Genomic DNA, 26,052 nt, shown 5'->3' on the forward strand with positions numbered 1-26,052 from the left:
TTTCTCTAGTTAGCATCAGAGTTAGGTTTTTTAAAATTATTCATTAAAGCTTCCTAAACTGAGGCATTCTGCAATTTAGGCGGCAGATTTAAACTTCATAAGACTTGGGATGTAGAGGCAATAATCAAAGAGTAAATTTCACTTACACTCAGTGAATAAAGGAATTTCATCCTCACACTTTTCAACTCTGATTATACACTGAAGTCATAATCACCATTCTTACGATGAGCTTACTGTCATGCTCAATAAGGCACACATCTTACTATAACTAGCAGGAGATGAGAATGATTAGATATAAAGGCCTTAAAACGCACAAACAAGGTCCTGTAAATGGCTAGGCAGCAGAGTGATCTGCAGCTGAAACATCCGTATGTTTCTGTAGATATATAAACACCCACGTAGATACACGTATTTTCACCCCACACACAAACTGCACTGCTACGTGGCAAAGTCTTAACTGAAAATGTCCTGTGATTGTCGACTTCCTGTGTCACTGTTTAATTTACCAGCTATGTAGCCCTTGTCTTCCCAGTTAGATTCAAAAGCTCCTTGAGAAATGGAGCTCCTCCTACATTAGAACCTAAATTCAGTAGGCAGTCAGGAAATTAACTGATTTTCCAACTTATTAACAGTTAATCAGAAATCTATTTTGTATATATTATTTCTGCCAAAAAAAAGAAGAAAGTGAGAAATTCTTGCATTTTAGTATAAAAATGCTAGAGTTAATTCTTTCATAATTAGGATCTCAAAGTGTTTAGAGGCATAATACAACGGTCTGTATTTAGTAAGAATCTTCACTGCACTGGACCCTATGTACATGGATGGATGGATGGATAAATGGGTGAGTAGATGGATGGAAAGATGGATGAACAGATGGGCAGGGGGATGGACAGGTGGGTGGCTGACTGGCTGGATGATACAGAACATGGTCATATATGTGTTCACTCAGCCTTACCTTTCTAGGGATTGTTTTGGTAAACAAAATCCTGATTCTGGGTTTACCAACATTTACTATGATCTTAAGAGTCAAACACTGCCTCTTCCTCTCCATACACATTTTTTTTTCCATACACATATTTTTGAATTCTTAATTAAGAGATTTAATCAGTTAATGTCTGGTTAACTAAAATTTTACTATATAGGAGTCCCTGGCTCTTACAAAATCTCAGAGATTCAGGGGTTCACTTTAAACATGAATCTTAAAAACCTAAAGAAATCACACGCCAAGTTTCACACTAAGCAGCCTAACCATAAAACACAGTTTCTTTACTTTGGACTGAGAGCGCCACTGGGTGTTTTATGGTGACAGGCTATTCTATATGCTCAATTAATTCTGAAAAATAGAAAAAAATGAGAAATGAGGTGAAATTAGCTACAGTAATTGGGGATCAGGATGCAGTTTATTAGATGGAGGTTCCCAGCTTCTCCTGATAAAGTGCTGCTTATTGTTTTTCCAAAGTTTTATGCCTTTGGAGGAAGAACAGTGAGGGCAAAAGTCAAAGCCAGCTACACACTGTGTGGCCCTCACTGCCGGAAACTGCCTGGAACTGTGAAGGAGACACAAGGGAACCAGGGACAAGTGTCAGAGAATGATTTTGAACAAACTCTTTTAATGAAAAAAAATAGGCTTACTGTTCCCTAAACAATTAATTCGTATTTTATGGGTTGTTATTTATGTACATGACTTTATTCATCTCTCAGGTTCACAAAACTCAGTGCCTCCATACTGTTTCCTCATTAGCAAGTATCTAGTAATATTTTACAACTTAAATAAATTTACCTAACTAGACATCCACAAATCTAATGACTTCCTCCTCGAACTCAAGAATACCTTGGGAAAAGTATTTACATTTGACTCATGATTTAGAAAACCAATTTAAGGTTTATTATCAAAAGTGTGAAGGACATTCACAATGCAAACATAAAATATCCTACTTGAGAATTTTCAGGTTCACTTCTATAACTCGGTGCCTAACACAGTGTCTGGAACACAGTACACCATCAACAGAACGAAAGAAGGCAAGACCAATGTATCTGCACCGTGGACAGCAACTAGGCCGATATCATGTCCAGCAACTAACCAAGACCAGAGTGTAGGGTACAGGAAAGAGAGAAGTCATGTCAGATTAGATGGGCCCAAGAGGAAAGTCCAGAAGTAACAAAACAAAAGAAAACAAGTACAATATTCAAAACTGTATCCGTTCACGCAGTCACAAGGTGAAGAATCTGGAGAGGCCGGTACTGACTGGCCCTCTCACACAGGCTCCTGGGAGACGGGGACAGTGCTGTACGGGAGGGTCCTGCAGTGCTCAACACTGGCACATTACAGACAGCTGAGGCTTGTCAGCAACCAAGTAATAACTCTAATGCGCTAAAGACAACTCCCCCTTGAATTAAAAAATACATGTCAAAAATATAACCAGATCAGATGAGGCTGTTTGTCAAAGGATGGTCCACAAACGACATCCATCAGAATCACTTGAGACGCTGAAAGGCATGTTTCCAAATTCCACCCCAGACCTACAAAGTCAGAATGGGGAAGAGGACAAAGGAAGGAAGCACGAGGAATCTGCATTTCTAGTGAGATCTCAGGAGATGCACAGAAGTTTAAGGCCTCTGCTATAAAATATCCATAACTAGACGCACTAGGAAGGGAAAGAGCCTGCTTCTTTTCTACTCCTGACTTTCCATTCTTTCCACTGTTTCCTTATTTCCTAGAGATCTGTGTTCCTATGCGCTTACTTTTACCAATTAGCCATTTCTCCTAGTTCTAAGACATCATTTAGAAGATTCCTTCCCATTCCCCTGTGCACAGCCCACCCCAAACTAAAATACAACAGCTTTTTCTATATTAGAATTAACCTACTATGTTGTATATATAAAATCAACTCTCATTTAAACAAATGCCCAACCAATTTGGTAACCAATGAATGACACCCTTTTTAATTCAAGTCTATTTGGATCTAGAAATTCAACATTACTAAACAATATTACTTAGAGAAGATAAAGCAAATCTGATCTCTATTCTCTGAAAATACCTTGCCTACTTGAGTAGTTTCTTTCAAGGTCATGTTGTAAGAGTCGACCAGGGAATGATGGTGTTTCTTTATTTAGCTTGAATTCAACCTAAAAAAAAAATTATTTAAGAAAAAAAATTTGGAGAAGATTTAACAATAGTGAATGTAACTATAAAATGACATACAATAATTGATATATAACATAGATGAACCTCAAAAACATTGTGCTAAGTGAAAAAAGCCAGACACAAGATGTCACATATTGTATGATTCCATTTATGAAATACTGAGGACAGGAAAATCTACAGAGACAGAAGGCAGATTTGTGGCTTCCAGGAGGGTGGGGAAGATGGAACGAGGAGCTACTGCTCAGTGGGTACTGGGACTCCCTTCTGGGACTAGACAGTAGTGATGGTTCCACAACATTGTGAATGGATATATTTAATACCACTGATCTGTACAATTTAAAATGACTAAAATGAAAAATTTTATGTTATGTGTATTTTACCACACACACACACACACACAAATCAGAGTGAAATTCATGAGGTCAGATGAAACCATGCTCCAGTCTGAGGCATTTCCAATTCCTCCATACCCTCACCACAATTCAATGATTTTAAAAAGTCATTTTTTCAAAAGCCAAGGCAAAAAAATACATTAGAAACTAAATTCTGTTGAAAAAAATCACAACGCTTTTATCACTAGAATTTCTTTAAGAGTCCAGTTATAACATAATAAAATTGTATTCAAACCTTCGATTCAAACCTTCGAAGATGGGTTTTCTCTAAATTTATTTTAAATTATTTGATAGGAGGACTGAAAAAACAAAATGAATGACCTCTTATGATTAGCTACAAAAAAACCCCACAAAACCCTAAACACGTATCTTAAAACAATTTTGATGCTTCTGATTCAACCATACTAAAAATTATAATAGCATTTGTATTATATCCTTATGAATTATATGAACTAAAGGTAAATTCTCAGGATATAAGTCCCCATATAAGGAAATGAATGGTTTGGGAAGAAGCTGGATGAGGCACACAGTTCCTAGAAGCACATAATGTATAAGAGTAGAACAGGATTTGTCCAGTGAAATCAATCAGCAAAGCTTTGGAGGGACTCCATCATGTCCAATTATAGTAAAGAATATTTTCAATTAATCTAGCTAACTACTATGTATTCAAAATGATCAAATGGTCCATTTCTCAAGTGTTTATTTTCAGATACAGAATCAACCGCTCCCTCCATGACTAATGGTGTCCTTCCATCCATCCTGTGGCACTCCTCTTTATCCTCCTGTGGTTATCTGTAGACTAACCTTCACTTTAAGAGTTTCTCCAGTGCCACCTATTTAACAACATTTTAGGAAATACCTGAATTGTGCTGGTCGGAGGTTCCAACTCGATCAAAGAAGGAAAAATAGTGTTGTGTCTTGAGACACAGTCGTGTGGGAAGTGGATGAGTATATCTGAGTGTGGAGGTGAGACGGGAGGGAAAGAAAAACGTGTCTCAAAAATCAAATCAAAAGCCAAAAATCAGGGAAATGCCAAGGATAATATGAGCAAATTGTTTGGGAAAAAGAATCTCATGTTCAAAACTTAACTTCTAAATGGCAGTAAGTCTAATATATTTCCACTGCTAATCAATTTTTTCTGGAATGTTAGATGTGTGCCCCCAAATTACCACATTTTTTCTATTATAAGATTCCATCAGTAGTAAGACATGCTATCATTTTGTCCATTACTAGGAAAGAAAAAGCTTTCCCAATTAAACTATGATGTGCCATAAGTTTTAAGAAGGATCCTGATTTAAGAAATGTTTAAATGTAAAAAACAAACAAATAAAACTTACCTCTCATAATTAATAAGATTCAGTTTTCAAAAGAGGTGTTTTTTGGTTTTGTTTTGTTTGATTTTTTAAATTGATATAGAGTTGATTTACAATATTATGTTAGTTTCAGGTGTACAACATTGTGATTCAGTATTTTTACAGATTATACTCCATTAAAAGTTATTATAAGGTAATGGTTGTACAATACATCCTTCTCGGCTACCGGTTTTATACATACTAGTTTGTACGGCTTAATTCTATACCCCTCACTGGCCCCATCCCCTGCCCTCTCTTCTTTGGTGATGAGTAGTTGGCTTTATGGAGGCAGACAATAAGAAATTAGCTTTAGACTGGAGACCAAAGTAAATATACTTAAAACTTTCAGCATAGGCTCTACCCTTTAAATCATGCTATTTGTGCAGAATATAAAACAATTTATCTTCAATTTAAATACAAATCAGCTTAAATCTTACTTTGTTTTTTTCAGGAAGCGATGATGTTTGAATAACCAGATGAAGCCCACAGTTCACCTACAATGTAAAAATTAAACCATAAAAATATGCTCTTAACTTACACAGACACACTCTCACGCTCTCCTCCTCAAAATAGTACAGAAAAGGATACAACCAAAAAATTAGAATAAAACAGAACGCTCATTTTTTGGTAAATGATCATGCTCTGGGGATTTGCTGAAAACAATAAAATCACAAATATGAATTAAAAGGTGTCACTGTGATTTATTTTCCAAAATGTCTGCAGCGATTTAACCCTCAACTTAGCACTTCAGGCTTCTGACAACTGCCATTTCAGTTCTGAATAAACATGTCAGTGAGACAGGTGAAGGAGATAGGGGTGTCTGTTAATAATAAATTATTTTCTTAATTTAAAAAAAAAAAAAAGAGGAATTGGCTGATGAAAAGAATTTAAATGAACCTCAGCCGTTCACAGCAGAGCAGCTCCACCTTCTGGGAAGCCCGGACGCTGACCGGGGCTCCGAAGACCCGGCACACGCGCGAGGACCCTCCAAGTGCCCGGTCCAGCCCCCGCCTCCAGCCTCGGGCAGACAATAGCCGCGGAGCCCGGCGCCCAGGGCCGGGGAGCACGGCCCATCACCTGGGGCGAGGCCGCGGCGGAACGGACGCCGACCAGGGGAGGAGGGGGAAGCAGGGGACCCAACCTACGTTGCTCGCAGCCCGACCAGAAACGGAGCGGTATTTCCCGGGAATCATGGCAGGAGACCGTCCGAGAAGACCGGCTGCATCTGCCTCAGAAGCGCCGCTCCCGCGGAGGGTCAGAGACCGAACGGGGTCGTCTCCCGAGCAACCGCTCGGGGTTACCATGGAAACGACCACTTCCGGCCCGGTCCTCCGCTGAGTCCCCGGCCGGCGCGCCCGTTAGAGCCTCGGCTGTGCCTGGAGGGCTGGTACGTCAGCGCCTCCGCGGCCCGTGTTCCCGGCCCCGAGAGCGCGGAGCGGGGGTGCGGGGAGGAGGGTGGGACGCGGGGAGGCCGCCGCCTCGGCGCCGCGACCGCCGCCACTTCCGGCCCGCCTCAGCGCCGCCGCGCGGAATTCGTATCCCGCTGCCGGGGCCGCCTGCTCGCGGGAGGACTGCGGGAGAGGCGGCGGGGGGGGGGCCTCCGAAGGCCGGGCGCCCTCGGTGCGGTGCGGCCCGGGGTGGGGGCCGGGGGGTCGGGGACGGGCGAGCGCGGTGCGCGGCGGCAGGTGCGGGACGGGGGCGCGCAGGTGTGCGGGGGGCGCGGCCCCGGCTCCTCCGCCCGCCCCCGCGTCCGCCCGCGAGGTCGCCGTCCCGCTTCGCCGCGGCCCGGGCCGTGCGGCTGCAGTGGGGCCGCCGCGCCGACCGGTCCGGGGACAGTGACGGCTCCTTCCTCTTCTCCGACCACGCCGCTCCCGCCTGTTCGGACGTCTCTTCGGTGATCCTGAGGCGCGTGGCGGGGCCGTGCCCCCCTGCACCGGCTGTCCCCGCAGCGCCTAAGCGGGGAGAGGAGTCAGACAGCCCGGGCCGCCCGGCCACCCTCCAGCACCCTCCTCCCGGCCAGGCGGAGGGACCCCCAGGAGTCCACCGAGGGTCGTGGGAGGACCCCGGGTCCGTGGCTAGGCTCCTCCACTTGGTGTCGTCCTGGAAAAGGCCCCGCACCTCCAAGGTTTCTGTTCAGTCAGTCACCTCCGAGAGCCTGTCTAGCCCTAGTGCTTTGGAATTAAGTTCCTTCTACCTGCTTCTCCCCAAAACACACACTCTTGTCCTTCAGACTGTGGAGTCGCCTGCATTCTCCGCTCCTGAGTTTTTAAATGGAAATGGTTTAATTTGAGCAAGTCTCAAGGAATCGAGTGCTTGAAACTGTTTCTGCATAGCATATTACATAAACTTGAGGAATTAGCAATTATACGGTCAAAGTGGTGGGGGAACTGGGATGCGGAGCCAATGGTGAAGATGGAGCTTGCTGGTGAACAGCAGCCCCTTCCCACTCCTCCGCTTCTTCTGGACTGGCTGCCTTTAAACTAAATCATCCCAGTGCTGCCCGGGCCCAGCTCTGCCTGCCTTCCTAGTGCCCCGAAGCACTGATTACGCTGTCTCGGCATCTGGTCACTAAGGTCTTCTTCCCCGCTTCCCATCTTAAAAAACACTTCTTAGCCTTCTGTGAGTCAAACTTCAGCCCTAACACCATGACGTAGATGAAACTGTGACTCTTAATAGGATCCAAAAGGTGTTCATTTTCAGAGATAGGAAGAGTTCACCAAGAAGTCAAGTTATCTGTTACTGATATTTTGGCTTTGAATATACAGAGGTATTCATAGAATTTAAGAGTTAGAGCTGAAGGAATCTTAAGTTCTCATCTAGTCCAAACTCAGTTTATGCACAAGGAAGCCAATCTGGGTGGTTAATTTCTTCACAAGCCTGTAATCTTTGCTTTAGGTCTGATTGCCAGACAGAAATTCTGTGCGGTACCAGCCCGCTCCTTCCTTTGGGGCGGGTGCTTAAGACCCTTTACTAGCATCCTCCAATTATTAGGATGGAGAACAAAATTATTAACACAGTGTCTAAGTCCCTGAATGCTTTTTTGCCCTGCCTACCACACCAGTCCTATCCAAGCCCACAGCCCTGGTTGCTCACAGGTACCTGTCATGCTGATCTTTTCAGTTTTTTTAACATACTATGTTCTTTGCCACCAACAAGCCTCTTTGCAGTTGTTTCATGGGGTACCCTGGACTTACGCCTCTCCCATTCCCCATCACCATCAAGTTAGTCCTTTTACTTTATAAAAATCAGCTCAAACATCCTTCCCTTTTGGCCCACTAATTAGATACTCTCATTTTTCATACACTTCACTAGCACGTATACTTCAGTTGCCCTGGTCGCAGTCTTCATGAAATAATTGTGTCGTTAGCTTAATGTTTGTCCTCACGTTAGAACATACACTCTATGACAGCAGGGATCTTATCTGATTTGTTCATTCTTGTATTGCCAGTACCTAGAACAATATTTTGCAAATTTAAGGAATTAATAATTGTTTGTGGAATGATTGTGTGACTATGAGAACAAATTTTTGTAGTGTTTTAGAATTTTCAGTGCTCTGCCAGTTTCCCTTCTCAACAGGCTATACACCCGTCAAGACATCCGCCCTTTCCTTCAACCATTTATCCAGCATCATTACCTAGCCAACCTGTACCCAAGCCCATATATATCCATCTAAATATTAAACATGTGCCTCATACACCCTTACACCATTTTTTCCCCTCATAATTCTACCATCTAATCAAGAACTGGGAGAATAAAAGCCAGGATAATGAAACAATCAAAGATTTTATAATGCAACAAAGGCTAACTAGTGAGAAATCTAGAACAGATCCCAGCTCCATTTTCCAATTAGCAAATATTTTCAGCCAACATTTCTGACAATCCAGATAACATTAATACACATGCTGAGTTACTAGGAAACTGTAGGTTTTAATAATAGTACTTTAAAAGTATATAAAGTTTAAAAAGTTTAGAGTGTGTAGCAATAAATTTTTAGCCAGAACTGAACTGAGAACCCCAACAGCATCACTAGGAAAGTTTCCTTGTGCCACCTCTCCCTCCTTCCCATGCTCGCTGTTTTTCTTTCCAATTCCAGGACCAACTGACTAAACAGGAAGTTCCCAGTCGTTCTACAGCATTTATTGAGGAGCTGTTGTAGACGCTGTTTGAGTGCTTGGTGCTATAAGTAGATAAATAATATCTTTGGGATCTTGTAGAATGATTTGGGGCCACCTCCAAGGAAGAAAGGGGGTTCTCAGGGGCACCATACACTGATATTCTGCTTCATATGACTACGATCATTGTCACTCCTTAACTGTGAATTTTGCATACTTGCTTTTCTAATTCAACTTTTTTTTAAGCTTCAATTCAAATACAGCAAATATACAGGGAAGTGCACAAGTCTTAAATCATTAAATTATCAAAAACTGGCCATAGAAAAGTCATTTGTTCAAATATTGCTTCTGTCCCATTTTCTCTCTCTTTTCCTTTGGGAATACAGTTAATATCACATATGCTTTTTCATCTTATCCACTATATCTCTCATTGTCTTTTCTATATTTTTCATCCTTTTGTCTTTCTCTGCCTCATTCTAAATATCTTTCTTTTTTTTTTAAACTTTTTTTATTGAGTTATAGTCATTTTACAATGTTGTGTCAAATTCCAGTGTGGAGTTTTTCAGTTATACATGAACATACATATATCCATTGTCACATTTTTTTTTCGCTGTGAGCTACCACAAGATCTTGTATATATTTCCCTGTGCTATACCGTATAATCTTGTTTATTTGTTCTACATATGCCTGTCAGTATCTACAAATTTTGAACTCCCAGTCTGTCCCTTCCCGCCTCCCGCCCCCCGCCCCCGTGGCAACCATAAATATTTTCTTTTGATTCATGTTCCGGTTGATTAATACATATCTGAAAATTCTGCTTCTTAAACTTTTAATATGAAAAAGTAATCATATATGTACACAAAAGATTTATGTTCAAATATTTCTAATAATGGATTATTTTAATAAATTATAGTATATCTGTACAATAGATTGCAGCGATAAAAGTTATAGGTAGAATATTTAATAACATAGAAACATGATGTATTAAAGAGGAAAACAAGATTATAAAATATATGATCCCAATTTTAAAAATACATAGAAAAAGATAAAAAATATACCAAAATATGAAGTTGTTGGCTATGAATGATGAGATTACAGCTAATTTTTTGTTTCTTTTTGTTCTCTGTATGGTGCAAATTTATATAAATTATAAAATGTATTATTGTTATAAAAGGAACAAAAGTTATTTTTAAGGCCTGAATAAATTCCTAAAACTCCATTTTATCAGGCATATGTCTGTTTTGCAAAGAAATAAATACTTATTCTATACTTTCATAATGCTTGGCTTAGAAGTAGATGTAGCTGTCAAAATTAGTCATAATTTTATAAGCACAAATAAAGATAAAGGCTTAAATTTTTATTTAAATCCTCAATAGTGTTCCATGTGATTATTCATGTTACAGAGAAACTCTTCACAAAAGTTTCTTCACAAAGTTTCAATAACTTGAGTATTAATAGTATGTGCTACAACAGCCAGAGATGCTCGCTGAAGTGTTTTTCAGTGGTCTGAAGGCAGCTGCTGTTCCCAGGGCCAGGGGTGCAATTGCAAAGCGCTTTTTTTCATTTCTCTATCACTTATTTTTCCTTCCCACAGGAACCTCTTACATTTTTCAGTTGTCTTTCCTTAGCCTCTTCCACGTAACTTCTAGGTACTCAGTCTTGCATTACCTTCTAAATATCCAGATTCTCCTCCTTCCTATCTCTCCCCCCACAAATCAAGATTTCCAGTTCACATGGTAATTTTTCTCAGGAAAGCATGAAAACATTCAAGCCAATTGTATTATCTTATTAAAGCATTTCTCTGTAAGTTATAAAGGACTGATGCTTCGGTTCTGTGGAATAATGCTGCTGTTCTGCTATGATATCATATTTAATACCATTATAATAATTTAATACTAGTAGTAGTATCTCTTCCAGCTCTTGATTTAGGACAAATACCATGGGCTGTAAGCAAATAGCATAATAGCTTATAGATTTCTGCGTGACCAGAACGCTTAACAATTTATGACTTAGAAAGGGTAGAGAACAGCACGGCAGAGTTATTAAGAGCTTGGACTACGGAGCCAGCTTGCCTGGGTTCAAATTCCAGCCTTCCTAATATGTGACCTTGAGAAGTATTATCTATATTCTTTGACTACTTGTGACTTTTAAGAGAGAAAGTCATATAAAGTAGGCCTTACCTGTGATATAATTCTCCTCTGATGTATATTTTTAGACTGAAAGTGAAAGTCAAGGTATGCAGACCCCAGTCCATGCTGTAATCTGCCAGTGACGTCACTTCAGTTCCTCCTCACTGTGAAGAAGGCCCCGTGCATAAAAGTACACGCATTTCTCCGCACAGGCCCCCTCAGCGGAGTGTGGGGATGTTTTGACTTATCAACTGATGGATCAATTGAATTGATGTTTTGTATATGAAAGACATACGAAATGCGAAGTCTATCACAGGTAACCGTGTTTGTCCTCTCCCAGGTGTTCAGGCCGAAGTGAAAGTATTTGGAAAACGACCATGCAGTGCAGCTCACAGGTCGACGGACTGTGTGGTCTAGGCCTTCTTAACTCCCCTGACGTTTCTCCAGCGACTCAGAAGCAGAGGAAGATGGGGCATCAGGAGTGAACGGACTGATAAAGAAGCAGAGCTTCATAAAGGTAACGCACCCAAGTCGTCCAGCCAAGCAGCTCCATTCCTAAGTGTCTACCCAAGAGAAATGAAAACCTGTGTCCACACAAAGGCTTTTACACACATGTTCATGAGTCAAAGCCTGAAAACAACCCAAACGCTCATCAGCAGGTAACTGGGTAAACAAATGTAGAATATCCAAACAAAGAAATTCTCTCGCAATAAAATGGAACACACACATGCAACACCGTGGATGAATTTTGAACACAAGCTGAGTGAAGAAACCCGGACTCAAAAAGGAGTACATACTCAGCATTTCCATTTGTGTGAATTTCTAGAAAAGAGAAGGAACTAATCTGTGGTAACAGAAACAGAATCAGTGGTTGCCTAGGGCTGGGGCGGGAAGGACACTGCCCACAAAGGGGAAGAAGGAAATGTTTGGAGGTGACGCAAGTGTTTTATATCCTGATGTGATGCTGGTTCCATTGGTACATACGGTTGTGGTTGTATAATTTACACCTTTTTAAAGTTGATGGAAGAAAAAGGCAGCTCATACTAATTGCCAAATGACTAACACAAACAATAAATTCTGTAGATTTTTAAGATAGGCTTCACGGAATAGGTAGAATTGGAATGGCCTTTCGAGGAGAAATAAGATATAAATATGCTATTTTTTTTAAAAAAATAAGGAACTGAAGGCAAAGAAAAAGTCGACAAGGGCATGACAGCAGAACGGGCGGAGAGCGGGTGGGTCAGAGGGGTGTCACGAGACTGAAGGCAGAGGCTCTTGCAGGAGAGTCTGAGGATGGAAGGGGAGAAGGCTAGAAGCAGAATGTTCCCAGAACAAGGAGATTGGTCTTTACCCTTGGGGCGTTGAATGGCCTTTTGAGATTTCTGAGTGGGAGAGTATGTTGGGCAAATGAATCCAGAGTACAGTGCAGGAGGTGTTGTCAAAGAGAATTTGCTAGGGTTAAAATGACAGGCTTTTGCAGTGGTCCTGGCTTGAGAAGATAAAAGATTGAACTAGAGTAGGGAAAGGTAAAGAAGGGAGGCAATGTTGAGAAAGAAGAATTGACTAGACACAATGACTAATTTAGACACTGGATTTGTGAATCAGGAAAGACTTGAACACAACGACCGAGTTTTCAAGCCTGGGTACCTAAAAACAGCAGTGCGACTAGTAGAAACCAGGAGGAGCCAGTGTGGGGAGAAAGATGCTGATTTCTGTTTTAGGAGTCAGTTGTCTGAGAAACCTACCCGGACCCTCCCCTTAGCCTCTCTCTTCAGGCTGGATGCAGTGTCACTGCATCTGCCAAAGCAAGCCCTGCTTAGCCCATCGCAGCACTTACACCTTGTTGTGAAGACTGTTTACTAACCTCCCTTCACTGGACTCTGTAGAGCTTGAAAATAAGGGCTGTCTTTCATTAGTATTCTCACGTGCCAAGCACTGTTCCAAAGGCCTGAGGGGTTTGCATGTGTGCTTGGGATGCTTGTGAGTCTCTGCTAAATGAATCCTGCGTGTTGAATTTGAGGGGACAGTGGAACCCGAGAGCAGATGCCTTTCTCGGGCAGTCAGAGTGGGGAGGCACGGAGGTGTAGCCTGGGGAGGCGTTTGCATGGACGTGGTCGTTGAAGCCGTGCCGTAGATTCCCTAGAGGAGAGCTTACAGCCCTCCTGCGGCACTTGATGTCCTCATTACTCCCCTGGCAAAACTGCGCCAGAACAAGAAGCGGGAGAGGCCGAGAAACCTGCACAAGCCTGCGTTACCATTCAATTGAATGAACAACTTAGGAGGATTCAGGACTTGGGCTCTTCAGATAATTGGCAAAACAAAATCAAAACAAAGAAACCAAGAAAACCCAACTCCATGTGGCTTTTGATGCTGGCCTCTTCCCTCTCTGTGCTGAGAAGGAGGAAGCAGGGACACTGAGAAGGAAGGAGAGAGTTCTAGGGAGGTGGCAGCAGCCCAGGTGCACCCGTTGGGCTGCTCCCTCATCCTGGCTGCACGAGGAAGCTTGATCGCAGGCTGCGCCGCTTGGCAACTGTGTGGGCCGCGGCAGCTCACCTCATCCCGCTGGGCCTCAGTCTTCTCGTCTGAGGAGGTGCGACTCTAGTACCCACGTCTACTCTTGTTGAGAGGATGCAGTGAGTCACAGCACGCGGAACTCGTAGCGCGGTGCCTGGCGCGTGGCAGGGGTCCCGTAAGGCTCAGCTGGGGGCGGGAAGTGCGGGGTTAAGGGGGCGGGCGTTGTGGCGGCCACCTGGGCTTGCCGCTGACCGGGCGAGTGCCCTTGCCTTCCTGTGCCGTTTCCTCGTCTGTAGCGCAGGGCTGTTCTTAGTGCCTTTATCATAGGCTTGTTGTGGAACTTCGCTGAGGACCGTGCCCGACACACCGTAAACACGTGGGCGTTGGCGTGTCGCCGTCCCGCCCGTCTTCAGTTCCGCGCAGTCGCTTCAGTGGCCTCTCTGGTCAGTGGGAATGTTGGAGGTTTTCTGCTCAGCTCACACCGTGACACCAGATGGCGCTGCTGAGCGTAAGCGCCTGAGAACGGCCGGGCAGCCAGACCAGAATCCCGGAGCTGAATGCCACCAGCTGGGATGGTCTGATCTGCCCTTTCTATTTCGTAGATGAAGAAACTGAAGCTCAGAGAAGTTACCTGACGTAATTCCTGCCCGGAGTTGTCTCAGCACCCAGTCTCCCCTTTTCTGGCAAACCCAACCCCACTTTTATCAGAAATGATTGAATAGCGAAACTGGATGAAATCCTACTTTTTCTCTAAAATAATTTGATCAAGCCCAAATGGGTCTGTCGTTCCACAGGGCTGGGGCCACGCTGCTGTCACTCGCTGACAGCTTTGCCTGGCACAGGGCGGGTCCGCAGTTAATTTTTGTGGAACGCCACTTGTGGGATGAGTGCTGACAGGGGTCTGTCGTGTCTTTAGTGCTCTGGAGACTTCGGGTCCTTCTCAGTGCCTGTCCCGGAAGCGGAGTGCCCCTGACGCAGCCTCACTCCCTCACGTGTCTGCCGGTCCTTTTCTTCTTTGTCTGGCTTCCATGAGGAGGTTAGAGCCAGAAAGGACTTTGTGAAAATGGTCGAGTCAGAATCCTTCATTTTGTCCATGAGAAAACTAAATGAGGCGATTTGTCCACGGTCGTACAACTGACTGGTTAGTGGCAGAGCTGAGGTTAGAGTCTTCCCTAACTCACCATCCTAAAAAAAGTTCAAACTGCTTCAAGAGACTGTCAGATTTCTTCCACCTGTCCTTTCCTCCAGGTCACAGACGCCAGTTTACTATTAATTTGGATTGTATTCCTCTGGGAGCCCGGCCACCATTCATAGCCTTCCTTTTCCTGATTCCAGTTCAAATACTAACCTGCCCTGTCATTTCTGCTTGTACCCATCCACCCTTTGCGGCTCCTGGATCTTAACCCCTGCCCTTGAAGAGAAGCAGCAGGTCCTCTTTCCCACCTGAACCCGCAGAGACAGGTCTTCAGCTATGCCAAGGAGGCTGTCCCTGCCTCGCGAGCTTCAGAGGAGACAGATCCCAGACACGCAGGACACCTCCCGTGTTGTTCTGAGATGGCGTCTGAAGTCCTCTTCAGAGCCTCCAGAGTTGTGTTAGGCTCTGTGATAACGTGGCCCAGAGCGATTCCTAAACAGAGCATTCCCTAGCTGGACTAAATGACACCACCCAGGACATGAAGAATTTCTATATCCGAGGACTGTTTCCTTGATATCTCAACACTTTCTCTATAAGTTTTAAGAACTGATTGATTTATTTCTTTACCAACCCTACTAACTAACTGGCAGATTGTTTAAGTGACCATGAGTTCTTCCATTCTCATCAAGAGGCACAATCTGTCTGTCCACTCCTTGAATCTGGCTTGGCCGTATGAGTCACTTTGGCCAATGGGACATTAGCAAAAGGGATGCAAGCTGAGGCTTTGAAAGTGCTTGAGCACTGGGCTTGTCCTCTTGCTGCGCTTGGGGCCCTAACACCACCATGGAAATGAGCCCGAGCCAGCCTGCTTGAGGGTGAGAGGCCACGTGCAGAAGCAGCCAGGCCCTTCCTAAGAACCCTCTGAATGCCAGACATCTGAGTGAGGCCGTCCTGGGTCATCCAGCCACTGCCAACTTGCCAGCCGACTCGAGAAGCTGGAGTAAGGCCAGTAGCATCAGCCAATCCTGTCCACACAGAAGAACTTCCCAACCAGCCTATGGGATTGTGAGCTAAATTACTGGCTGTGTTTAAGTCGTACGTTGTGGCGAAGCCTTGTTACACAGCAGGCACTGCCTGCTGCATGGGTCGTGGCAAAGGCTCCCTGAGGAAGAGGCGTCAGGATTTTCTCCTTCCTCATCGTCTTGACCCCCACCCTCCTATTCTTCTGCCATCAGAGGCTTCCTGGGCTGTTTTGACGGGATGTTTACTCTCAGTGAGGGAATAGTGGAGTGTCATTTTTATTAAAACTGGGTCAACTGCAGGTGTAGACTTCGGTTATCTCTGCTTGGCAGCGCATCATTAAGAGCCGTCTCTCTCTCAGGCCTTGCACTCTCTTGGGATACAAGGTCCTCCTTTCCAGGCACAGATCCAGTCCCTGGTTTCAGATCCAGATCACTCTCCTCACGGGCATGGCACCTTTCTTAGCTCCTGCTGATTGAACTTCTCTTTCTAAACGGTCTAAATTTCCTCTTATTAACCTGACAGTAATTGATCTCCTCGTCCTTTTAGAACACACACACACTTTTGGAAACCCTAAATTGTATCACAGCTTTATCCCCAACATCTTCCCAGGCTTTTAAACCACAATCCTGGATCCCCAAACTGGACCCCGCGGGAAGTTACTTCTAAGTACGCGTACCCTAGTTTCATCTCTTAGCACGATGTGAATGTTTGTTCACTCACTCAAGAAGCTGAGGGTAAAAGCAAACACGGCAGATGCAGCCCTTCCCGTGAAGATTTTGTAGCATACCTGAAATTCTGAAAACCAACTCCAGTCATTTGTTGTGTTGGAACTTGAGTCCCAGTGGGGAAGCAGATGAGGCGGCAGCCTTGAGAGGGGTAAGAGTTACCTAGGAGGCTTATGCCACCGAGTTCTGTCCTGAGCTGATCTACCTCTGGGGTTGTTGCAACTGCACGTGAATCTGACGTGTCACGAAAGAGCAGTAACCAACTACATGGCATTCACTCGTATTTCTAGAAGTGAAAACCACAGTTGAGCTAGCGTGACATTGCAGCAGGAATTTCTGACAAAGTGGGGCTGCTCTCCATCCACCCCTCCCCATCCAGCTTGCTGATGGCTCGCCCCTTGCAGTCTTCAGGTCTACGAGCCAATGGGACCACCGCGCTCTGCGTCTCTGATTAGTCATCAGGCTCTGCTGTTGGAATCCTCAGAGAGTTGCTGGGGGAAATGACAGGCTTAGCTCCGCACAGGACAAGAATTTTGCATGGACACATTCCAAACTTAAACTGTCCACTGGATTTTGAATCAAACTGAAAGACAACAAAGAAAACCTCTCAATTTCTGCAGCTCAGAGTGTCAAAAATAGGAAGGTTTGGGGGTGAGGGCAAGAACTCAGCTAGGAAACATTCCAGTAAGTATTTTTCCAGTTGCAGTTCAGTGTTTTAATTTTAATAATATTTTCCTGTTAAAAGAAGCAACAATACACTGTGTGGGAGATGAAGAAAAAACAAATACACACGAACAAGCAAAAGTTACTTGTTAATTTCGGACCCTACCTAATCAGCTCCAGGCACAAAAAGGGAGGTGGTGGTTAGAAACGGAACAAGGACAAGCGTGTTGAAGTTGGATGTTTGCAGCCTTTCCCCTCCTTGCTTTTTAAAGGGGATTTGTGCATGCGTGCGTGTGCCCTTAGCTGCCGAGCCTGGCGACGGAAACAGCCAGCAGAGACCCAGACCTGCTCCAGCCTCCTCCGCTTGCACACGCCCTGAGCTGGGCCCCAGCCCCAAGCCTGCATGTGTATCCTACAGTCTCTGGCCTTAATAGTCCCGTCCTGTGTCAGGATCTCTGATGGGTTCTTCTTGGGTCAGGGGTCTAGCCAGAGCCAAGCACTCACCACTGCAGGGGTGGGGTCCCTCGGTATAAACATGGCACCTGAAATTCCCCGCTTGGATTCAGAAGGGTGGAGCTAGGGGTTTACCCTTTGGGGTTGATGCAACTTCACATGAACGGGTAGGACATGTCATTTTAGAACCAGATCAAGTAGGGAGGAGGTGATTAATATCTGTTGTGCAAATGTAACGTGATCCAGAATTCACCACTGTGAGCATTTCAGCGTGTTCCCTTCGTTGACACAGTGTTTGTAGAAGTGTGTCTGTATCATGTGTCTGGGCTACTGTCTGTGTAGCTCTGGGCCGTGGGCCTTCACGTACGAGCACGCTGCAGCATTCTCTCTCGTCAGAAACACTGCCTGAGCGCTTTGATGGTGGTGGAGCACTCCGCTGTGTGGGTGTCGGATATTTACGTGACTTCCAGGCTCCTACTATTCTATATAAAGCTGCAATTAAATGTCCCTGTACCGTCATCTTTGCACGTTTTTCTGCTTGTCTCCTCGGGGAAACCTAGAGGCGGGGTTAGTCGTTCAGTGCCTGTGACTATTTACTGACTGCCAGTTCGTGTTTTAGAAGGTTTGTGTTAACGGGCCCCCGCACCATCAGTGACTGAGCACCGCCATCTCGTCTCAGCACCAGCTCTTCCCCACTTAGGAAACCAGACCGGAGCGTGAACCTGGGCACTGCCGCTGTGCGCAGCTTTTGCAGTCCACGCACTGTACTCAGCTCCTCCCTTGGGTTGACCAGGGTTTGAAGCTGAACTTCTCAAAATACTGTCCCTAGACCAGCGGCTTGTTAGAAATGCATGTGCTTGAGCTTCACCCTCGACCTGCTAAGTCAGAACTTGGGGACGGGCGCCAGCCTGGGCTTTAGCAGGTTTTCCCGGCGACCCTGGTGCCGGCTCAGGCCTGAGAACCGCCAGCTGAAAGCACTGAAGAGTCCTTTTCCTCTCAAATGTTCTCCCTTCTGAGTGCCCACATGCCATTTTCTGGGCCCTGACCGTTTATTTACGGGGACAGTGTGATGTAGGGTAAAGGCAGGGTTTATTTCAGAGGGCCCCGGGCTGTCAGTCCTGGACGACTCCCTGCTGGGTATGCATCCAGACACGTGTAATAATGGCTTACTTAAATGTAAATCAGAGCGTACATTTCAAGGGGAACATTCTTCTGTATCGTTCAGCCCACATGTGACACTGGAGGGAGGCTTTAAGCTAAGTTTCCCCAGATGTTTCATGGTTACGCAAGAGTGCAGAGCAAAACATGTTTTCCCCACTGAATGAAAACACAGCATAAGTTTTCTTTAGCGGCTGTGACTGGAGGTTGCAGAATGGAATAATCTGGCCCCCTTCCAGGCTATTAGCACCCCTCCTCCTCCCCCAGGGGCGAAGGACAATCAAGCCAAAGAGAAGGGAAAACACAGTGCTCCCAAGTTCACAGCTCACATTGAGACCCAGAGCTGCTGGGGCATCTGGAACATGTCAGAACAGAGGTGACAGAGAGGAGGAGCACAGAGCACCGCGCCCTGAGACCTCTGGCTCACGCTAACTCATTTAGAATGGCTGAGCACCATGACCCCAACATTCGTCTCAAGCAACGCATGCCAAGATTTCAGGCAGCGTGGTAGGCGTGGTAGAGAAAACTGAGGAACAAAAAAGTCTTCCCAATGTCCTTGAAACAGCGTGGCAGCCAAGATGGTTTTCTTCACCAAGATTTATTAAAGTCCCCACTCCTAAGGCTGATTAGGCCCTAGTCTCACTGTGTCTCCAGAAGAATGCAGGGTGGTAGAGTGAGACAGCTGTGGATTTGAGGTCAGACAGTGCAGGCATAAATCTTCACGTCTCCTGCATCTCAGCGATAAAACCTTTAGCAAGTCACTTAATTTTGCTAAACCTCAGTTTCCCTGAAAAAGACCGCTTTGGGACTGCTACAAGGATTAAGCGAAGTCACGTGCACAGCGCACAGTATCTGCTCCTTAAATGGTCATTCCCTTTCTCTCCTTCACTGTGCTTTGGTGTCTTCTCAGTACCTCCGCCCCCGACTTCAGTGTGAGGGACACATAGAAAGTACTCTGTTGATGCTTAAAAAGCCAAATCTCATCATGCACTGCAAAATTCCTTCATAATCAGGAAGTTTTTTTTTTTCTTAATGTTCCTGTCTGTCAGTCTTTAGTTGATACTTCATAGCACCCTTGACTTGTCTTTCTCTGATGAGCATCTGTATGAAGGATTCCTGACACTAAGTATTATGAGTGAGCCTGGGTCCCAGCCGGGTCCTCTGGGGAGGGAGGAAGGGGTGAGGGTGCATGCGTTGAGATGCAGTGTCTTCCACTTGGACCTGCCATCCGAGATGCGGGGCCTTCAAGATTCTTGTTCACATCAGCCTCCGACAGGATTCTCTGTGATCAGGTACCTGGTGTTATGCTAGTCTGTCCCCAAGTCTCCGGCCCGGAAGACTTCCCAGAAGTCAGACATGACCTAGTGTCCACCTGAACTTCAGACCAAGTCCAGAACTATACCATATTTCAACTGCCCTCCCGCCCCTAACCTCTCCTTCCTGGCCTCTCAGAGACCAATCATTTCATGGCCCTGAGGTGTTCAACTCTGGAGAACAGGAAAAGGCCTGAGTAGAATTATTATTTTAATTTCTACTTGATTTAATTGCATCTTCTTGCGTGTTACTGATTTCGTCAGGACCTTAGGACCTGGGCCAGTGCTGCTTAGCACTGAGTTAATGGCCCAGAGTCCTGGATCCCCCCTGCTTTTCTCTATACCCTCGCTGCATGAAGCCTCTGAGGACCGAGGGGCTGAGTGAATTCGATGTGGGAGACGATTTAAACCTGCAGAGTCACACCTGGAAGGCTGGGCTAATTGTACAGGGTGCTTGTTCAGATCTCCCTGCCGGCAACATAGCCGGACGGTGCTCAGAGATCAGGGGTGTGGAGATTGCCAACCAGGGCTACCGTCTTCCTGTTTAAAAACGTCTTAGCTGAAAATAGATGATGAATTCCACTTTATACGTTCAGTTCTGAAATACCTTGACATCATTCAGCTATTCCTTCACTCAGTAAATATTTAGCAAACACTTGCTACGGACGAGGACGAGGGGGACGCAGTGAGATTGGAGTAATGAGAAAGACTGACATGTCGCCGATTTCGTGGAGCTTACTACCAGTTGAGAAATTAGACATTAAACAGTCCAAAGTATGGTGAGTGTTGCACAAGGGTGACCACAATGCGGTGAAACCGTGCGTCGATCGGTGAGGCTGCGTAATGCTGGGTTATTATCTTTAGCGTCCTGTGCCTCCTTGCCTCTCGGGTGACCAGCTAGTCCTGGTTTGCCCAGGACTTTCATGGTTTGGGCACTGTAAGTCCCGTGGTCAGAGAAGACCCTCCATCCTGAGCAAACAGGACATGTGGGTTACACTTCTTGCCCGAGGGAACGTTTGGAGCAGAGCTCTTTGATTTTGTTTACAAAAGCCTGTGTCTTTCAGGCTAACTGGCGTGAGTCCTTCAAAAGCTGTCCCTCTCGTGAAGCAAGAACAGCAACAGCGTAAGAAGGCAGAGGAACTGCTCTAGACCGGAGCAGGCTAGAAGTGTAGAGGTGCAGAGTGTGGCCCGCCTGGCGCCGGTCTTTGTGGCTAAGTGTAAACGGTTTTGGGATGGAACACCTGGGGGGAATTCAGATATGAACTAGATACATGGTGATTTTACGGAAAGACCGATAATTTTGTCAGGTGTGGCCATGGTGTCGTGGTTATGTAGGTAAATGCCCTTGTTTTTAGAAGACATAGGCTGGAGTATTTAGAGGTGAGGAAGCAATGATGGCGAAATACTAACACGTTTTTAGTCCAGTAGAGTTTGTAAGGACAATCATTTTATTATTCTTTCAACCTTTCTATGAAAATCGCTATGGAAATGTCTATGGAAATAATTGGAAGTTTTGGGGAAGAAGTCAGCAACCAGTGAGCAGAACAAGGTCTGAGGTGAAAGTAACTTCTCTGGGAACCAGAGAATGATTCCTCCGGGATGGAAACAAGAGGGAAAAGGAGGGAAATGGCTGTGTGTGGGTGGTGTTGATTCGAGGCACACAGCATCATGGCGAACTCAGCAAGGACCCCCGTGTTCCAGTCTTGGCCTTGAAGCAGCAAACGTGGCGCTGAGGCAGCCAAGAGAGCCCCTGACTGATGACGCAGACATCTTAGTGGATAGATTCCTGGGGAAACAGACGACTGGTGACCAGATGACTGCCTGAAATTTTGATCCAAGTGCAAGTTATGGGAAGAGCACAAACTAAAGCTGAGATTCAGTTTCCATCATCCCAAAGAGTTACATTTTCTCCACATCCACATTTATGGACTGCATCTCGTGTCCTAGACACTAAACTGGTGACTCCAGAGAGGTCCACCTGAGTGAGTGCCATTTTGGCTGACAGATTAGTAGGAGTTGGCCCATGAAAAGAGGAGAATTAGCATTTTAAGCACCCATAGCAGCAAGTTTAAAGGACAGGAGCTTATGGAGAGTGGTGGTGCCTTGGAGTAAACTGAGAGAAGGTCCCCGTGGCTGGAGCAGGGAGACCAAAGGCCAAGGTGACATGAGGTAAGTGTGGGAAGGTGGGCGGGGGCCTGGATGTGCTAGACCTTCCAAATTGGGCAAAGGCAATGACCCCTCTGGGTCCCCAGGGTCGTCCTCTCCCGACCCCTGCCCCATGCCAGAGCCCACCCCTCAGGGCCCCTCAGAGGGCTTGGTCTGGGCTACAATTAGAGGTCACTCGCGCTGGGCACAAACTTCCTTCTGCAAAAGGGATGATGATGGAGAAAAGCCCAACCTTCTGAATCTGTTACCTATACTTTTGGGCTCCTGCCACCTGCCTCCTCTTGCGCACTAATGTCATTAATACATGCTCCTTGTCCCCCTACAAACACCCGCCAAGTATCCTGGAATTCCCAGGGCAGGGTGGTGGGGGCATCTCACATGTGTTCACGTACAAGTCCAGCTAGTCACCACCTGGCGTCTGTGCACTGTCCCTCCTCTGCTGCCCTAGCACTTCTGAGCCAGGCAGTGGCCTCCCCACTGGGCACAGCTGTGTCCACCAGGCACCACAGGGTCCGCCCTGCAGCTGAGGAGACGCACAGGAGGTGCCAGAGCTGTGAGCTGTTGCTCTGTGCAGCGGCGAAGTATGCCTCCCCCTTCATGTGTATGTTCAGTCGGCAGGGTCCCAGCGTCGTGTTCCTTCTGCCCAGGTTGTTCAGATTGGTTTATAGGAAAACAGCTCTTCCAGTTTGAATGCACAGGCCCCCAGCTTTCCAGAGAGCTCTGATACTTAACCACAAAGCAGAATCAGGGGCTGGGTAGCAGGGCCTCGGCCCGTAAGCAAACCCGCGTCAGACACGAAGCCATTCCCCAAATCACTCCTCCGTTCTGACAGTGAAGGCTTTGTTAGTGGGTCTGGCTTGTGGTGCCTGGCTCCTACTTCTCTGGGATGACTGTTCTCCTGGGAGGAGCTGCAGCCCCTCCTGTAGAGATTTCTGGGTCTGCTCACTGGTTCTCTGGGTGTGCCAGCCCCAGCCGAGCCCCGGCAGCGCTCACAGCCTGGGCTCCCCCGGGATGCACCCTTTTCGTCTGTGCCGCCCAGCAGATCGGGGTGCTCGGGGATGAGACGGGGTCTTGCTTGTTCTCGTGTTGCGGCGAGGTGGCACGGGCCCGGCACGTAGGGGGTGCTCAGTTTATTTTTATCGAAAGACCGTCCCATACACTTGGTCAGTGGTCACCAACGTCAGCCTGATGGAAACCACTCAGGATATTGTTAAAAACAGGGATTTCTAAGCTCCTTCCCCAGACATCTGATTCATTAAGTCTGGGGTGAGGGCCCAGGAACCTGCGTTTTAATAGGATCCCAGGTAATTTCAGTGCAGTTGGTTCTTGCATCTCCCTTTGCCCCTCCCTCAGGCAGGTCCGAACCAGGCACACAATTAGCCCTGTAGCTGCTTTGTAAGAGCTAGAAATAGGTACCTCTTCCCCTTCTCATCGTATCAAGTCCAAGGTCAGGTGACGGCGCGGTGAGCAGAATTTAGGCTGTAGTTTCAGTCCCTCCCCCCAGTACCAAGCATCCTCGTGCTCTGTACAACCTGCACAACTGTTCACAGCAACCTGGTCAGAAGCCTGCTTCTGCTGAGACATGATGCACTTGAGAAATTCATCTTTGAGTCACCCAGTCTCTCAGCAAACTCTGGGAAGTTGCTGGGGTTGAACTGGGCACTTCACTTGCACCTGGAGGTCAGGTGGCCAGCAGCTAGTCCCCAGACCTGTTACGAGGAGTCTGGGGACCATGCGCCTGAAAGGTCTAGCAGAGGTTCTTAACCTTTGCCATACGTGGGAATCTCATTGGGAGCTTTGGAGCATTTTGATGCCTGGGTCTCATCCCCAGGACATAATTGAGGGGTGCAGCTGGGCATCAGACTTTTTAAAAGCTCCCTGGGTGGTACTGGTGTACAGAACCTCAGACCTAACAGCCCCCACCTTGCTCAGGCGGAAGCACTGGCTGATGTGTGTCTTCCTAGGAACTGGAGGACCAGGGATGGGCTCCCCTTTCTGACCAGAGGATGCAGCTGGCTCTCTTGCGCTGTGCGATCCGGCTTTGTGCACGTTCTTCAGGCTTTCCCTCGGTGAGAGAATGAGCACCTCCACTCGTGCTTCTTGGCACTTCTGTCAGTCACTTTTACCCCTGAAATTTCTGAACGCTATCCTAGAACTCACCCTGTGCTCACTTCCCTCCCCTCAAATAAAATCCATCTATTTTTAATGTGTCATACCCCCCTTCAGTATGATAACTGGTCTTCTATAAGGCACAGATAGCAGGCAAAAGTTAAACACTGTCTCTTTGAAATTTGTGCCAAAACAATTTGGTTGTATGTCACAAAGAAATCAGTGTTACAACAGCAAGGTGGTATTTTTAAATGATGGGACCCAAACTTGGGATGTTGCTTTTTTAGGGGGGAGGAAACCTCAAACTTAGGGAAGTAGGAAACAGTAGCTGAAAGTGTTCTGGAAGCCCCCAACGTTCTTGCCACTTGCAGGAGTGAGTGGACTTCCACTGGTGAGTCTCGTGATGCTATTCCTGCAAAAGGCTTAGAAGAAGGAATAGAGAATCCACTTCCCCCTCCGGAACGAGAGATCCCAGAAAGAGAGCAGATTCTATCCCTTTCTGAGTCCTGCATCCTTCTTACCACATAATTGGTATCCTTTTGTCATGCAATACATGTTATTGAGTTGTCGAATTTTTAAAATTAGAATTGAGCACCAGTTTATTGAGTGACTGCTATGCCGTGTGCCTGAAATTAGGTGCTTCCATATGGCGCTATCTCATTCAGTCTCAGTGAAACCTCAGGTGTTGGTTAGGGTACAGGCTAAGCTGCTGTAACAAAGACCTCAAAATACAAGGTCAAACAAGGTGTTCGTTTCTTTTTTCCTCAAATGGTAGTCCAGACTATGGCCCACTGGTTAAGTCCAGGGCTTATCTCAACCATCTTTAACGTGTGGCTTCCATCCTTGGGGCCAGCATGCTTGTTCCAGCAGCCAATGGGCAGAGAAAAAAGGCCAGAGAATCACACCTGCATTTTAGAAGCACAACCCAGAAGTGGGAGAAAACATTTTGCTCCCATCTTACTGGCCAGAATTTAGTCATATGGTTAGAGCAGTATGCAAAGCATTCTGGGAAATGTAAGTTCTAGTTAGGTGGCCATTGGGAATTAATACTGTTAAACAAGGGAGAATGCACATTGATGGACAAGACTCATAACACACCTTATACCTGTGGATGGGTATCTTAATTCTTATGGAAGCTAGAAATGAAAGACGCAGATTTCCTGCCCACAGAGGTTTTGCTTTGTCAGTGTGTGTAGAATTGAGTTAGCTCTGAAAGGCTACTTCAATTTATGAAGATTTTTGCGTATAAACAAAACAAGTACCAGTTCCTTGACTTACAGGGGAGGAAGATGCACCTGTAGCAGCCAGAGTGTTTGTGTTCCCCACACAGGCGAAGTGTTTCCTGGTATGAAAACGCTCAGAAGGCCGCATGGCAGTGTATGCCAGCGTCCTCGGAGTGTCGTATGTCATCTAGTCCAATCCGGGTCAGGTGCTGTGCTAGACACTTTCCACAATCTGATTTGATCTGCATCCCCAACTTGATGATGTAAGGCTCATTCAGACCATTTTACAGGTAGGAAAGCTGAACAGCAGAGAGGTGACGTGGCTGAGGTGGAGCGAGGCTGGTGTCTGACTTCAGGTCTGATACTAGAGCAAGAGCCCCCCCCCCCCCCCCCGCCCCTGCTGCTTCCATGGAGGCTTTTCTGCTGAGGATCAGGACATC

At 46.1% G+C, this 26,052-nt stretch overlaps 2 protein-coding genes across 5 annotated transcripts in view; one reads left to right on the plus strand and one right to left on the minus strand.

Annotated features, from left to right (window-relative positions):
* The window catches only part of LRRC49 (leucine rich repeat containing 49), a 103,924-nt gene extending 97,586 nt beyond the window's left edge, over positions 1-6,338 (minus strand). For both annotated transcript variants that reach the window (XM_010955323.3, XM_010955322.3), the window contains exons 1-3: positions 6,035-6,338; positions 5,327-5,383; positions 3,039-3,126 (exon numbers count right to left, since the gene is read on the minus strand). In XM_010955323.3, the coding sequence (XP_010953625.2) occupies positions 3,039-3,126; positions 5,327-5,383; positions 6,035-6,193 (304 nt within the window). In that variant the 5' untranslated portion in view covers positions 6,194-6,338. The remainder of the gene's footprint in view (positions 1-3,038; positions 3,127-5,326; positions 5,384-6,034) is intronic.
* LARP6 (La ribonucleoprotein 6, translational regulator) overlaps positions 6,146-26,052 on the plus strand; it is a 37,573-nt gene continuing 17,666 nt past the window's right edge. For 2 of the 3 annotated variants that reach the window (XM_074354352.1, XM_074354353.1), the window contains exons 1-2: positions 6,146-6,276; positions 11,471-11,647. Coding sequence is in view for 1 of the 3 variants with exons in the window: in XM_074354351.1 (XP_074210452.1) it covers positions 22,279-22,283 (5 nt within the window). In the remaining 2 variants the exon portion in view is untranslated. Of the gene's footprint in view, positions 6,277-11,470; positions 11,648-21,264; positions 22,284-26,052 lie in introns of those variants that run through there. The other variant, XM_074354351.1, reaches the window with a different exon arrangement.

Source organism: Camelus bactrianus, chromosome 27, assembly GCF_048773025.1.
Source record: "Camelus bactrianus isolate YW-2024 breed Bactrian camel chromosome 27, ASM4877302v1, whole genome shotgun sequence".
Taxonomy (NCBI): Eukaryota; Metazoa; Chordata; class Mammalia; order Artiodactyla; family Camelidae; genus Camelus; species Camelus bactrianus.